The 16,043-nt window shown below is 46.7% G+C and overlaps 1 protein-coding gene across 2 annotated transcripts in view; it reads right to left on the bottom strand.

Annotated features, from left to right (window-relative positions):
- Positions 1-16,043, bottom strand: part of MFSD14B (major facilitator superfamily domain containing 14B) — a 101,325-nt gene that overhangs the window by 16,014 nt on the left and 69,268 nt on the right. The window contains exons 6-7 of one of the 2 annotated variants that reach the window (XM_059656294.1): positions 8,651-8,869; positions 6,874-6,987 (exon numbers count right to left, since the gene is read on the bottom strand). In XM_059656294.1, the coding sequence (XP_059512277.1) occupies positions 6,874-6,987; positions 8,651-8,869 (333 nt within the window). The remainder of the gene's footprint in view (positions 1-6,873; positions 6,988-8,650; positions 8,870-16,043) is intronic. The other variant, XM_059656295.1, reaches the window with a different exon arrangement.

Here is a 16,043-nt window from a genome sequence, read left to right as displayed (position 1 = left end):
ATCCTGCTGTTTGTTCCCATCTCTTACAGCATCACAAACAATGCTCCCTAAGAAATAGCCTCTTCAGAAGTATCTGGTGACTGAATGAATAAAACCATCTGCCTGACAAAAAAAAAAAAAAAAAAAAGAATTCATGTAACTCAGTAGCAACAAACAAACAATCCAATTTAACATATGGGCATAAAACGGAACAGGCATTTTTCCAAAGAAGACATACAGATGGCCAATAGGTACATGAAAAGATGCTGAAATCACTAATCATCAGAGAAATGCAATGATATCACCTTACACAAATAGTTCAAATGGCTATTTTCAAAATTACAAGTGTTGGAGAGGATGTGGAGGAAAGGGAACCATCATACACTCTTGGTGGGAATATAAATTGGTGCAACGACTATGGAAAACAGTCTGGAGGTTCCTCAGATGGTGGCAGGCAGTTAAGACAGATATGAGCAGAGCAAGGAGGATGGGCTCTGTACAGAAGGTCAGCAGGGAACAAAGCCCCAGGTGCCAAACAATGGACAACTGTAGGGTCGGACCTTGACCCCAGGGTGACCTTTCCTCCCCTAGCATTTTGCTAGTTATGCAGTTTGGACCCTCTGACCTTAGAGATAACATTGAGGCCTCAGCTGTATGTCAGCACCAGGCCCAGGAAAGCAGCAAAACCAGACAGGTGACACCCAGCCTGCCCTCAGGACCAGTTGCCTTGGATAAAGCATGGCCTCCTGCCCTGGAGCTGACCAACCAATCAGTGGAGACCCAGATCCTGAAAGGGCACACCTGGGAAGCTGCTGAACATCCCATGGCTCCTTCCCCTGGGACCTCCACCCTCAAAGCCCTTAGGGCGAGGAGCCAGCTGCTTCTCCCGGAGCACCCCGCCTTTCCTCTCTCCCTCTCCCTCCCCATCTCCCCTGGGCCTTGGGTCACCTGTATCTTCTCACTTTTAAGCTCCAAGGGCCTTTCCTCTACCTCTATAACTTGTTTCCTAAGCCTCTTTCTTCTACGAATTACTTCTTTTACCTCTGTGATTTTCCAAATAAGTGTTCTCTTACAGTTTGGGTCTTGGCTCTGAATTCTTTCTTAACCTGAACTCAAGTATCAAGGTTGCTGAATCCAGGTTGTCTGACCTCACCAATCTAACACCAGTGCCTTTCTCACTGCCCCAACAAAATAACTAAAAATAGAACTACCACAGGATACAGCAATTCCACTTCTGGGCACTTCTCTGAAACTAAACTAAACGCGAAATGATATATGTGAAATGATCTATGTACCCGTTAGGTAGGAAGTTGGACATGAGGGGCTGGGGTGGGGCACTGTGGCCTTCAGACCTGGCCCAGCAGACGGCCAGCAGGCAGGTTCGGAGCAGCTGGCTCTTGGTGCAAGCGCAGAGGGAAACGACAGGACCTCGATGCCAGTGCTGGCTTGACGCCCACCCCCACCTGGGTTGTTCTGTACACATTATGGGTAAGGGCATGCCCAGAAGGAAGTTTGTGTCAATCGCCCCTGAATGCAAATGAAAGTCTCCATCCAGAAAGTCCCTCCTTTTTTGCAAAATAAAATTCCCTTTTATTGTTGGACAACATTGTTTCACACACATCAAACTGGCCAAACAGAGAGAAAAATAAAACCCCCAGCAACTTCATAGACAGAAAAAGGGAGAAAAAAAAAGGAGCCTTTTTATCTTTGGCCTTTTTAACCACCTCACACAAACCAACTATATACTTATCGTGCAGTTAAGTGCTACAGAGTTACTGGATGCTCGGAATAAGATGGTTATTTTGCTGTTGTTTTTGCTTTTTTACAAGGTTTTCTTTCTCTTTTGAGAGGATAATGAATATGGTCACCCCAAAGTCAAGTCAGAAGTAGGACAGAGAACGCTCCCATCATTAAAAACGGATGACCCCTAATGACATGTACAGAAATACAAAATGTAAATAAAAAATACAAATTTCCCTTTTAAAGTACTTTTAAGAAAAAAAGCAGGGCCTGGAAGCTGTGGCCCTTCTCCTCCCTGTTGCCTTCCGGTGCGGTTTGGTTGGGTGGAGCCACGTTTAGATCCTGAGACGGGAGTGGCGGGTGAGTAGGTCACGGAGGCCTTTTTTCCAGTTTAACTTTTCCTTCTTTGCTGCCTCGTCATCCCCATCGGCCTTCTGCTTCTCGGTGTCCACATGTCACCCTCATCTTCAGCTGCCCACCTGCCGGTAGCTGCCTCCTCCTCTTCCTCCCCCTCCTCTTCCTCCCGGCCTGCATCCACCTGGCTGCCAGCCTCCCCCACAGCTCCCTCTTCTCCTTGAGGCCTGGGCGGGGGGCGGGGGTGGGGGTAGGGGGGGTGTTGAGCTGGAGGCCGGTGGCTGTTTAAAAGCAGGAGTGGAGGGCTGTGGTGAGGTGGTTGCAGCCAGCGGAGCGGCAGCCACGGAACGATGGAGAAATGGCTTTTCAGAGCAGCCCCTGGGGCCAGAAAATCCCTCTTGTAAACCCTGGAGGTGGGGCCCATGGTCTGTCTCTCTGGCGCTCAGGCTCTACCTTCAAGGAGCACACCCAGGCCATTCCCTTTCCCCTCCCCCACAGGCATGGACCCCCCCCCCCCCCCACCTCTAAGGGACCCCATGAGACCTGCAACCAAGGAAGAAATGGGCAGCTGCGCTGGTCCTGGGCTAAGCCCGGAACCGTCTCCAAGGCCCCCTTTTCTCTGACTTCCCAGTGAGCAAAGCAGCCCGGCCATGGTCTCCCTCAACTGACTGGCTCCTGACTTGATGTAAGCAACCAGCCATATTGTCTGTCTGTCTGCACCCCCGGCCCCTCTCTCATGGCCGATCCTCGCTTGGAATGTATCTTCAATAAGCCCCACGTTGCTTTACTTTTATTTTTGTTGACCTTAAAATCTTTTCTACATCAACAAAAAGAACCAAGGTCCTAGCCAGGAAGCCCAATCAATAACACCCCATATGCAGCGTTATTTACCACAGGGATAACGCACCAACCTGAGTCCACTGCTGGGTACATGGATAAAGAAATACGGAATTCACTTATATGTGGAATCTCACATTAAAAAAAAAGAGCTCATGAATACAGAACTTATTGGTAGCGGCCAGAGGCAGCTGGGGTGGGTAATAAGAAATGGGTAGCTCTAACCGGTTTGGCTTGGTGGATAGAGCGTCGGCCTACGGACTGAAAGATCCCAAGTTCAATTCCGGTCAAGGGCATGTACCTTGGTTGTGAGCACATCCCCAGAAGGAGATGTGCAGGAGGCAGCTGATCGATGTCTCTCTCATCGATGTTTCTAACTCTCTATCACTCTCCCTTCCTCTCTGTAAGAAATAAAAAATATATATATTTTAAAAAAATGGGTAAACTTTTTTTTAAAATACATTGAAAAGAAAAATACAAAAAAAAGCCCCCAAACACTTAGAGATAAAAAGGTCAAGGGCTAGAATAGGATGCAAGAGCAGAAAAGAAAAACTAAAAAAATATTATCCTTCTAGAAGATGCAGCTTAGAATAAGACATTTTCAGAGTGGGGTGGGGTGGGGTGGAGGGAAGGCAGGAGGAGGCAGGAGGCAGGAAGCTGGAAGCTGGTGACTTTATAAATGGCAGTCCTGCACTAAAGAAAAGATGTTCTAACCAACAAAACAAACTGATGAACAAAATGGGTCCAGAGGCATGGAAACATGGAACAGACTGACAGATCACAAAGGGGGCAGAGTTGGGGTTTGGGGGGACAGAAAGAGATTAACCAAAACATATATGCATAGCCCGAGGCCTCAGACAACAGTTCAGGGAAGGTCTGGGGTGGGGCCCTGGGGGGTTGGGGAAAGGGGGAAAAGGAGAGGGAAACTGAGGGACATCTGTAACACTGTCAACAATATAAAAAGAAAAGAAAGGACTCAAAGGAAATTTCAAAAAAAAGAAAAGATGTTCTTCAGATAGAATGAAAGCAGTTTCAATGATTTATGATAATGAAGAGCTATTGAAATGGAGAATGTGTCAATTTTACTTTAATTAAAAAGACATGTAGCCCTGGCCAGTTTTGCTCAATGAATAGGGCGTCAGCCTATGAACTGAAGGGTCCCGGGTTCGATTCAGGTCAAGGGCAATTACCTAGGTGGCAGGCTCGATCCCTGGTCCTGGTCAGGGTGTGTGCGAGAGGCAACCAACTGATGTGTCTCTCTCAAGTCTCTCTTTCTATAGCTCCCTCTCCCTTCCACTATCTCTAAAAATCAGTGGAGAAACAGACTCAGGTAAGGATGAACAAAAAATAAAAACAAAAATAAATAAATGAAGTGAGGGAGGGAAGAAAGTACTTCTTAAAAAAAAAAAGACACTAAATATGTAAATAAATCTAAAAGAACATTGATTATATAAAACAATTGTATGTACATTTGTTAAGACTTAAAATATAATGACACAAATTACTTGACAAGTACATACAGTGGTAGGCAACAATGGGCTTACAGTTGTGAGTGCAAAAACAGAGTTTACTATCGTATTATTTATTTATTATTGTATTATTTATGTGTACAACTGTAAACCTACTTTTGCCAACCCCTGTGTAACTTAAGATGATTAAGAGAGTCAAAACAAAGGTCCTTAGATAAAGTAGGGACTGTCACTAGTACTATTTCATTAGAGACTAATAACTCAGACACAGTGTAATCTCCAAGGTAGGCACTGAAGTGTGCAGCTAATGAGCTCATGGAAAGAACAAAATTAGTTCCTTCATGGTTGAACAAAATTACTTTAACTATTTCTTTATTGATTTCAGAGAGGAAGAAAGAGGGAGAGAGATAGAAACATCAATGATAAGAGAGAAACAATGATTGGCTGCCTCCTGTACGCCCCCGACTGGGGATCGAGCCCGCAACCCAGGCATGTGCCCTTGGCCGGAATCGAACCTGGGACCCTTCAGTCCGCAGGCCAAAGCTCTATCCACTGAGCCAAACTGGCTAGGGCTGAACAAAATTACTTTAAAGAGCAAAGAAGCAATTCTAAGCAGACAAAACAGAACGCATGAGACAAAAAGGAAAAATAATTATTGCGTACATTATACATTCTTCTCATTTCATGTCACACAACTATAGCTAAAAACAAACTAGAGCTAGATCCTGCTTCTAAATCAGTGTTGATGACATTAACAACATTCTTAGCTGCTAATCAAATGTAATTAAAAATTAGAAACAAAAAATGTGGCTTTAAGGATTGTTTCCCTGCCTAGCATTTGTAAATGAGCATATTTTTAAACGTTTTATTGAGATAGAATATAAATGCCACAGGACTCACCCATTAGAAGTGCACATTCAATGGCTTTGTATATTCAGCGCTGGACAGTGATCACCACAATCAATGGCAGAAGGTCTCATCACTCCTCAAAGAAACATCCCACCCTTCTAGCCTCCCCTCCACCCAGTCAGTCATCCGCTCCTGTCTGTATGGACTGTGTATTCTGAGCATGTTCTACGAATGGTATTGAGAAGACAGAAGGAAGCTAGTCAGGAACTGGGGCTTGGGGCGGGGAGGAAGTGGCACCGGAACCAGCTGGGTGGAGTTACTAAGGCACCCAACTGGGTGGGGAAAGGAGGAGGCGCACAGAGACCTGGGCTTCAAAATGCCTGAACTGCTAAGACAGGCAACCTGCAGATAACCAACCAAGACAAGGCTATAACAACCCCAAGAATGTTATTAAAGCAGAATTCTTTTTAAAAAATATATCTTTATTTATTTTAGAGAGGAAGGGAGAGGGAGAGATAGAAACATCAATGATGAGAGAGAATCATAGATTTGCTGCTTTCTGCACGCCCTCCACTGGGGATCGAGCCCACAACTCCAGGCATGCGCCCTTGACTGGTCCACATGCTGATGCTCTATCCACTCAGCCAAACCAGCTAGGGTCGTGGTCGGCAAACTGTGGCTCGCGAGCCACATGCGGCTCTTTGGCCCCTTGAGCGTGGCTCTTCCACAAAATACCATGTGGGGGTGTGCACGTACAGTGCGATTGAAACTTCGTGGCCCATGCGCAGAAGTTGGTATTTTGTGGAAGAGCCACACTCAAGGGGCCAAAGAGCCGCATGTGGCTCGCGAGCCGCAGTTTGCTGACCACTGAGCTAGAGCAACACAGATTTCTTTGAAAGGACCAATCAGGACCTAGCAAGGCATGTATCTGCCTGTAGATTAAAAAGCCCACGCTTCCTCTCGTCCCTCGCCACCTCCCTCCCCCCTCAACAATGCGCAATGGCAAACTTAACAAATTTCATTTAAAAACTTCACCAATATAGAGGACTCTCCTGAGGAGGCCTGCTGCCCAGGCTGAGAGAGCCACTAGGACACTCAGTGAGGTCAGTGCAAGGCCCTGCAGGGCAGGACTGTTAACGGAGGGCAGCTCAGGTCCCAGTGATCCCAGAGACCTGAAACCACAACTCGAAAAAGGAACTTAAAAAAAAATTGTCTTAGGGCAAATGCCTTTTGTGGGGACGAAGTACACATTTTTAAAGAGGAAAGAAAATCAGGAGAAACAGTATTACTGTCGTTACTGTGAGCCACAGCGGGTCCACAGCAGGGCGCTTCTGAAGTCAACGTTCCCTTTGCAAAATTTAATGGGTGTTAAAGATTTAAAACATTATGATGAATTGCTTCTGCTAATTCTCTTTCTCTATAGTTCTCAAGGAAATTTTTTCCCCATAAACATTTCACTACATTTCAAACAACACTGTATTAAAGGTTTCCTGCCTACTCATTACATGTCAGCACCTACATTTATAACTTGAAGCAAGTTGACACATTTTTTTTCTTGACACTGTTTTCCCCCAAATACCTTTAGACAGACGCCAATCCTTGCTTTTTCCCTATGTTTGAAAGCTACTAGGCACCCACTACCCACCTGTCTGAGGTAGAGAAAAAAACTTGAGTACTGTCCAGCTTCAGGAAGGTAAGAAAGAAACACAGTGATGCAGATCAGTAACACGGTAGGATCTTTTCCAACTTTCTTCAGTGGCTAAGAAAAAGCAGAAAGATAAGAGGAGAAATAGTCAGATGGGTCGGAAATTTATCGGACGATCACTTAGTAAGTTCTATAATGTCTAATCACTGGGTGCACACCGAAAACTAATATAAGATTATATGACAACTGTAATTAACAAATAAAAAGCAGCAAATAGAAGCTAATGTCAGATATTCTGCCATACTGGCTTCATTGTTTCCATCTATTGAGGTAGAGTAACAACTGCTGATTGGACTACAAAAGGAAGTGAACCTTCACATTAAATCTATCACCATCTCTCTATGGAGGTTACAAGTCCTCATTTCTGAGATATGTGCTTCAAATATTACAGCGTAAATGCAGATACACACGTTTGCTCCTGTTTACTTAACAACATTGGTTCGCATCCTGAAACAGACCCTGAACACCCTATAAACACCCTGTAAACATGTTACTCCAGAACCTTTTAAGAAAAATCTCATATCTCTTTTTCATTCATAATATAACTTCTTTAAAGCCATAAACAGTATAGGCATTTCATTACATATAAATTCACTCTATTCTTGAAAATGTTAGCATTCAATTTGCCTGTAAATTGGTCAACAAGGTAGGTGGGAGGCCTGCCTGCACCCGGGTGAGCCTGGTCTCCTCCTTTCCCTCCCTGGCACAAATGGATGGGCACACACAGAACAGGCAGGTCCCCAGGCCGTGCCCCAAGAGGCTTTTTGGAAAAGAATTTCTCATGAGTTAGTTTTCTTATTACATGTATTTTCCTAAAGGGTAGACTTGGAGGATAAAAAACAAATATCAAATCTCTGGTTAATTTTTTTTCTGCACCTATTTTCTTCAAGGACAGTTTCAAATGAAGAGGGGGAACTAATGCCCTGGCTGGCCTGCCTCAGTGGATGGAGCGACAGCCTGTGGACTGAAGGGTCCCAGGTTCGATTCTGGCCAAGGGCACAGGCCTGCGTTGCGGGCTCGATCCCCAGTGGGGGGTGTGCAGGAGGCAGCCCATCAATGATTCTCTCTCATCATTGATGTTTCTATCTCTCTTCTTCTCCCTTCCTCTCTGAAACCAATAAAGAAATATATTTTTTTGTTTAAAAAGAGGGGGAACTAAGGTTCTTCTTCTGAGGACTTTTTTGAGTTGTTAATGGGATTCCCCGATGCAAAAAATAAATAATTTTTTTTTTAAAAAAGAAAATGAAGAATCCAATCTATAAAATACAAGTTCAAAGCCTCTGGTCTAAATGGAAGTATTTCAATAACTTAGAAAATAACTACTTTAGTCAGATCTGATATTTTTATCCTTTTTTAATTTAGCAATTGAAAACAACTACTTTAAATGGCCACCTTCATTTCTTTGCTAAAAAATAAAAACCACCATGCAAAACAAAAACAAATAAACAAAAAAATTCTTTCCCTCATCAGGAATTAACTGGACAATTTTTCTCTCTTTTGTTGTGATAACCGCATGAATGACTTAAGAAATATCAACTCTATATATTCCTTGGTGCACACTCTACCTCAGTCCCGTCCTTGCAATTAATTTGTTTCTATTACTGGAGACAGAAATGGATTAACAATTGTGGGGATGCTTGAGGTTGCAGAAATGTTCTTTTATTTGCATGGCTTAGAAAGATACTTAGAAAAATAATGTTTTCAGATTTTTATTTACCGCAAAAGGATCTGCTTGTTTCCAAGAAACCTGAGCTCCCCAGGAGAGTGGTCTCATTTTCTCTGGCAAGGATTCTGGAACAGCCAGTAAGATGAAGCAGATGTCTAGAAGAGCCACCACAGTGGCCACCAGCACAACGAGGTTGTCTCCATAGCTGGCTGAGAGGTATGCTCCAATAGCTGGGCTGCTGACCAGACTGGCTGCAAAGGTGGCTGAGACCTGTGGAAAAAGCACGCTCTCCCCCAGAGTCCCACCTGCAGCAGGTGCACACCTACAGCCACCCTCCCTCGGTTTTAAACAAGACAAAGGAATGTGTTGCACACAAATTTTAAGAAACAAAGAGAATCCAAGTCATTTTGTTTTAAGAATTTTTTCATCCACTACAAAATAATTGGAGATATTGTGTAAAAGTACAAGAGCAAAAAAAAAAAAAAAGTAATCAAAAATAAAAATTGTGGCCCTGGCAAGTGTGGTTCAGTGGGTCAGAGCATCATTCCGTACAAAGAAAGGTTGCGAGTTTGATCCGTGTTGGGGTGGATGCAGAAGGCAACTGATGGATGATTCTCTCCCACATTGATCTCTCTCTTTCACTGCCCCTCCCCCCCATCTTTCCCTCTCTCTAAAATCAATGGAAAAATATCCTCTGCCGAGGATGGAAAAAAATAAAAATTGTGCAAACCTTCCTTATAAAGAAAACACACATTCTTTAGTCTTCTTTAATTGAGAAATAGGGCAGTGGGAAGAAGGGTATCTAAAAAATGCCGACTGGCTTATGATAAAAGTCTACTCAGGGACTGTACTTGATTTTCTCTCTCAGAAATATGAACTGTTTGAGCTTCCGGCCAAGATGGCAGAGTAGGAAAACGCTGTCCTTGCCCTCTCCCACAACCAAACAAAAATTACAACTAAACTACAAAGCAATCATCATTAAGGACCTCCCAGATATCAGCGGGGCAGAGACCCAGAATGGGCTGGTCCCACACTCAATGTGGCAGAGAAATCAGGACTGACGTCTCAGCTGTGGAGGCCCAGCTCAGGGTGCCAGTGCCAGTGCCAGGAAGAGAAGTCCCCAGAACTACTGGCTGGGAAAACCAGCAGAGAGCGCAGCCGAGTGAGAGGCTGCTGGAGTGCTGGGCGTTCTTCGAAGGTCCGCGCATGGACTGACCGTTGGCGCCCTGGGCAAAAGCCCGAAAAGCTCCGAAACACGTGGGAGGAACTAAGTTGCCGCCACCAGGACAAAAGTGCTGGCAGAGACCAGTGTTCCTTTGCTGAGCCCTCCCCCTTCATGCAGGCAGGCACCATATCTCATCTCCATCATCCATCACCCCGGCAAGTCCTTGAGACCCAGCCCCACCCAACTTGTGGGACAACCCAAGCCACTACCAGTGCTATTTCCATACAAATGGCCTATCTAGGCTTACGCTGCAGACTCCTAAATTCTCTCCAAGGTTCATAAGCCCCAAACACCAGCATCTGGCCTCAGCATGCTCTTCACCTCCTGCTAAGCGACCCCTGGCATGGCACTAATGACAGTGCCTCAGTTTACACCAGGCACCTCCAAGCCCAGCACAAGTGGCAACCATCTGGAAAACACTTTGTAGCTCATGGAGGGTGAAAGCAGCGGTGGACACTGACCTGCACCTCCCAGGAGGCACCACAGTTAGCTCACCCGGTGGACAGCTTCAGATCACACTAAAGCACAACCCCAAAATCTCCATGAGTGACACACTCCAGGGGTGAGCTCAGCAGGCACCAGAGCCCACTGAGGTGAATCCTGCTCCACTGGGTCAGCCCCTACCCAGCACATCCTCTGTGATGGTTGTGGCCAGTCCTTACAGCTGATTAGTCCTCACAGGTGGGTAAAATCCATCCCACTAACGTGCCAACAGCAATCAAGGATCAACTACAATGGGAGGGTGCACACAGCCCAAAAGGGTAGGGTGGTACCTGGAGCACCCAGCTCAGGTGACCGGGGAGGCTGAGCTACAGGGTCCCACAGGATACCTACTACACAAGCCACTTACCAAGACCTGGAGATAAAGCAGCTCTACCAAATCCATAAAGACAAACACAGCGCAGAACCAAAACGAGGAAACAACAGAAACGAGGCTTCAAAATGTAAGAACAGAACTCCAGAAAAAGAACCAAGGAACACGAAGACAAGCAATCTATCAGATGCAAAATTCAAAGCAAGGGTTATAAGGATGCTCAATGAACTTAGGAGATGAATTTAGAGAGAACTTCAAGAAAGAGGCAGGAAACAAAAATAAATAAAAAGATAGAAAACATAAAAAAGAAACACTCAGAAATAAAGAATACAGTAACTGAAAGGAAGAACACATTATGGGGGGGGCAAGATGGCCTATTTCAGCCAGCACCAGATTTTCTTCTTCTCGTTAATATCTTTTTATTGATCTCAGAGAGAGAGAGGGAGAGAGAAACATCAATGCTGAGAGAAAATCACTGATTGGCTGCCTCCTGCATGCCCCCTACTGGGGATGGAGCCGAAACCCAGGCATGTGCCCTTGACTGGAATTGAACCTGTGACCCTTCTGTCCACAGATCGACACTCTCCAGGGGTCCTCAAACTTTTTAAGTAGGGGGCCAGTTCACTGTCCCTCAGACCGTTGGAAGGCCAGACTATAGTTTAAAAAAAAAACAGTCGGCTGCTAAGCAACAGGCAGCGGCAGCAAAAACACCCGGCGGGCCGGATAAATGTTTTTGGCGGGCAGCATGTGGCCTGCGGGCCGTAGTTTGAGGACCCCTGTGTCTAGCCCCTGAGCCAAACCGGACAGGGCTCGACCAGATTTTCAGCTAAAATACTGAGCATTCAATTTGAAAAATGAAGAGAAGTATAGCTGATTGGACATACTGTATCTAAGGATCACTGAGGAAACAACCTAGAGACTGGTAAGAGGAGGGGAGTCACGGAAAGGGGGAGCCCCCTGGGGCAGGTGCATGGCTGAGAGGCTGAGTGACATCATCTGCAAAGAGCCCTCCCCTTAGGAGTGTGGGATCTCAACCCCACACAGGGATCCCAAACCCACCGCAGCAGAGACTGCAAGAAGAGCTTGCATAGCAACAGGCAGAGGGAACGAGGGGAACTCTGCCTGGGACTGGGACCCACCCTCCCAGCGAAGGAGCGCCCTCCTGTGGGCGGCCCAGCCCGGGAGGCTTGCTCTGGGCTCTGACTGCTGGGGAGTCTGCGCTGCAGCGGGTGGGTCCAGTGGAGGGTCTAGAGCAGTGGTTCTCAACCTTCCTGATGCCGCGACCCTTTAACACAGCTCCTCATGTTGTGGTGACCCCCAACCGTAAAATTATTTTCGTTGCTACTTCATAACTGTAATGTTGCTACTGTTATGAATCGTAATGTAAATATCTGATATGCAGGATGTATTTTCATTGTTTACAAACTGAACATAATTAAAGCATAGTGATTAATCACAAAAATATGTAATTATATAGGTGTTTTCCGATGGTCTTAGGTGACCCCTGTGAAAGGGTCATTCGACCCCCAAAGGGGTCAAGACCCACAGGTTGAGAACCGCTGGTCTAGAGGCTGCACCCAGCAGTGACTATGAGGGACTCTCTACTCTCTTGAAAGTCATTGTGCAGAGCCCCTGCCAGTGATTAGATGATTGGTTTGGAGAAAGGAGAAAGTTTGACGCAGTCCCAACTGTTTTTCTTTTGTTTTCCTTGCCCATAAAGGTGTCAGGAAAAATGCTGTTAACAGAAATATCCAACATTTTACTGCCTATGTTTTCTTCTAGGAGTTTTATTGTTTCAAGTCTTATATTTAATTCTTTAATCCAGTTTGACTTTATTCTTATATATGGTGTAAGGTGGTCTAGTTTCATTTTTTTGCACATTATCATTCCAATTTTCCCAACACCATTTCTTGACTAATTCTTTACCCCATTGTATGTTCTTGTCTCCTTTGTCGACCATTAATTGACCATAAAGACATGGGTTTATTTCTGGGCTCTCTAATCTGTTTCATTGAGCCATGTATCTGTTTTTATGCTAGTGCCGTGCTGTTTTGTTTTTCTCTGGTATTGTGATTCCTCCAGCTTTGTTCCTCTTTCTCAAGATTGTTGTTATTTGGGCACTTTTGTGGTTCCAGATAAATTTGTGGATTATTTGTTCTAGTTGTGTAATGTATGCCATTGGTATTTTGATAGCTGTTTTGAATCTATAGATTGCTTTGGGTGTTATGGACATTTTAATTATGTTAATTCTTCCTAACCGCAGCATGGTATATGCTTTATTTGTATCTTACTCAATTTCCTTTTTTCAGTATCTTATAATCTTACAAATACAGGTCTTTTATCTCCTTGGTTAAATTTATTCCTAGGAACTTTATTTTTTATGCAATTGTAAATGGGATTGTTTTACTTTCTTTGTTGGTGTATAAAAATACAACCAATTTATGGATATTGATTTTGCATCCTACTACTTTTACTAAATTTATTTATCAGTTCAGTGGAATCATTAGGGTTCTCCATATACAGCATCATGGCATCTGCAAATGACAGTTTTACTTTTTTCTTGCCAACTTGGATGCATTTCCCCTGCACACCTTAACTCACTGCTGTGGCTAGGACTTCCCAGTACTATCCTATCTAATAAAAGAGAAACATGGTAATTGGCGTACGACCACTACCCTTCCCATCGGCTAATCAGGGTGATATGCAAATTAACTGCCAGCCAAGATGGCAGCAAGCAGCCAGGCAGCTTAAACTGAACATGAGGCTTGCTTGCTTCAGTGACGGAGGACTCACACGTCCCCCGCCTGCCTTGCCGGCCTCTGAGCCTGCAGTTTGAATATTGTAACAACTATAGAAGCTAAACAAAACCCCAGAAAACTGCTTTCAGTGAGCTGGGATCTCAGAGCTAGAGTTGATACAGAGTTTCGATTATAGAACCTAAACAAATGAGATACCTACTTTCAGCAGCTGAGGCCTCAGAGCTGGAGCCAAGCCTCAGAGCTAAAGCTGGCCCAGAATAAAAAAAAAAAAGAAAAAGAAAAAAGGAGCGGTTGGGAGCTTCAGTCCCAGTCTGAAAACAGCCCTCAGCCCCTCACCCAGACTGGCCAGGCACCCCAGTGGGGACCCCCACCCTGAAGGGTGTGTGACCAGCTCCAAACAGCCATCATCCCCTCATCCAGGCTAGCCAGGAACCCCAGTGGGGACCCCCACCCTGATCCAGGACACCCTTCAGGGCAAACCAGCCAGCCCCCACCCATGCACCAGGCCTCTATCCTATATAGTAAAAGGGTAATATGCCTCCCAGCACCGAGATCAGCGGAGCCGAGAGGCCTCCCGGCACTGGGATCAGCATGACAGGGGCAGCGCCCAAACCCCGATCGCCCTGCGGCTGTGTGTGTGACAGGGGGCAGGGCCACAACCTCCCTATCCGCCCTGCTCTGTTCCTGACAGGGGAAAGCGCCCCACTCCCCTGATCGGCCCTGCTCTGTGCCTGATAGGGGGGAGCTCCCCACCCCCTGATCGTCCTGCGGCTCTGTGTGTGACAGGGTGCGGCGCCCCAACGCCGCCCCCCCCACGGGCACTGCTCTGTGTGTGATGGGGTAGAGCCATAACCTCCCCATTGGCCCTGCCCTGAGTGTGAGAGTGGCGGCGCCCCAACCCCCTGATCAGCCTTGCTCTGTGGGTGATAGGGGGCGGCGCCCCAACCCCCCCACCCCACGGGCCCTGCTCTGTGTGTGATGGGGTAGAGCCATAACCTCCCCATCGGCCCTGCCCTGAGTGTGACAGGGTGCGGTGCCCCAACCCCCTGATCGGCCCTGCTCTGTGCGTGACAGGGGGGAGCTCCCCAACCCCCTGATGGGTCCTGCTCTGTGCGTGACAGGGGGCAGTACCCTAACCCCCTGATTGGCCCTGCTCTGTGCGTGACAGGGGGTGGCGCCGCAACCTCCCCATCGACCCTGCCTTGAGTGTGACAGGGGGCGGTGCCCCAACTCCCCAATCGGCCCTACCCTGAGCGTGACTGAGGGTGGCATCGCAACCTCCCAATCCGCCCTGCTCTGGGCATGACAGGGGGCGGTGCCCCAACTCCCCAATTGGCCCTGCTCTGAGCCCGACCAGGGGCTGCACCTAGGGATTAGGCCTGCCCTCTGCCACCCGGGAGCAGGCCTAAGCCAGCAGGTCGTTACCTCCCGGGGGGTCCCAGACTGCGAGAGGGCACAGGCCGGGCTGAGGGACCCCCCTCCCCGCCGAGTGCACAAATTTTTGTGCACTGGGCCTCTAGTCTATAATAATAAAAGGGTAATACGCTAATTAGACTGGACTTCCTTCCGGACATCATCCCGGACAAAGCTGGGGCCAGAGAGAAGCCAGCCCGGGTCCCGGGTGCCAGAGGGAAGACGGTGCGGGCAGCCAGGGGAAGGAAGGCCTACTCTTGCAGGAATTTTGTGCATCGGGCTTCTAGTCTATATTTAAAAGGCTAATATGCTAAGTGTCCCTCCACCCACCCAACCAGTCACTATGATGCACACTGACTACCAGGGGGCAGACACTCAATGCAGGAGTTGGCCGAGCTGCAGTGACTTGGTAGCGGTGGTTCCCCTGCGAGGCTGCGGGATTGCACCTTTGGCTGTGGGCTATGTTGCTGCTGGGGCCCTGTGGGACCTGAATCTGGTTACTGCGCACTTGCATTTGCGTTCCACACCCTGTAGGACAGCAACTTTGCAGAGTGCCCTCTCACACTCTGGGACCCCTGGTGGGTGTCGGAGAGCCGGAGGGATCCTGCTCACTCCGCAGACGCCCTTTGAGCCACGGTGCCACCCCGGCTGCCGAGGGATCGCGGGAGGTTGGCTCCAGGGCATGTTTGGTCCATCTCGCCCAGTCCCGCCCTGCCAGCCACCTTCTAATTAATTTCCTTTCAATGTACACGAATCCGTGCACCGGGTCACTCGTATTGAATAAGAGTGGTTGGAAGTGCACGTCCCTGGTTCCTGATCTTAAGGGAAATACATTTAGTTTTTATCATTGAGTATAATGTTGGCTGTGGATTTGTCACATATGGCTTTATGTTGAGGTATGTTACCTCCACTTTCAGGTTACTCAGAGTTTTTAGGATAAATGGGCTCTGAATTTTGTCAAATACTTTCCCTACATCTATTAATATGATCATTTGATCCCCCTTCCTCCATTTGGTTTATATGGCATGTCACATTAACTGATTTCCAGATATTATGGTTTTTTGTCATCTGGGAAGGTCCTTAATTTACCTTTAATTTTAACTGATAGCCCTGCTGGGTAGAGTAGTCTTAATTGTGGATCCTTTCCTTTTATCACTTTGAATATTTCCTGCAAATCCCTTCTGGCCCGAGATGTTTCTGTTGAGAAATATGCTGACAGTTTCATGGGAAGTA

Source organism: Myotis daubentonii, chromosome 11 (assembly GCF_963259705.1).
Source record: "Myotis daubentonii chromosome 11, mMyoDau2.1, whole genome shotgun sequence".
NCBI lineage: Eukaryota > Metazoa > Chordata > Mammalia > Chiroptera > Vespertilionidae > Myotis > Myotis daubentonii.
This window is presented reverse-complemented; position numbering and strand designations above follow the sequence as displayed.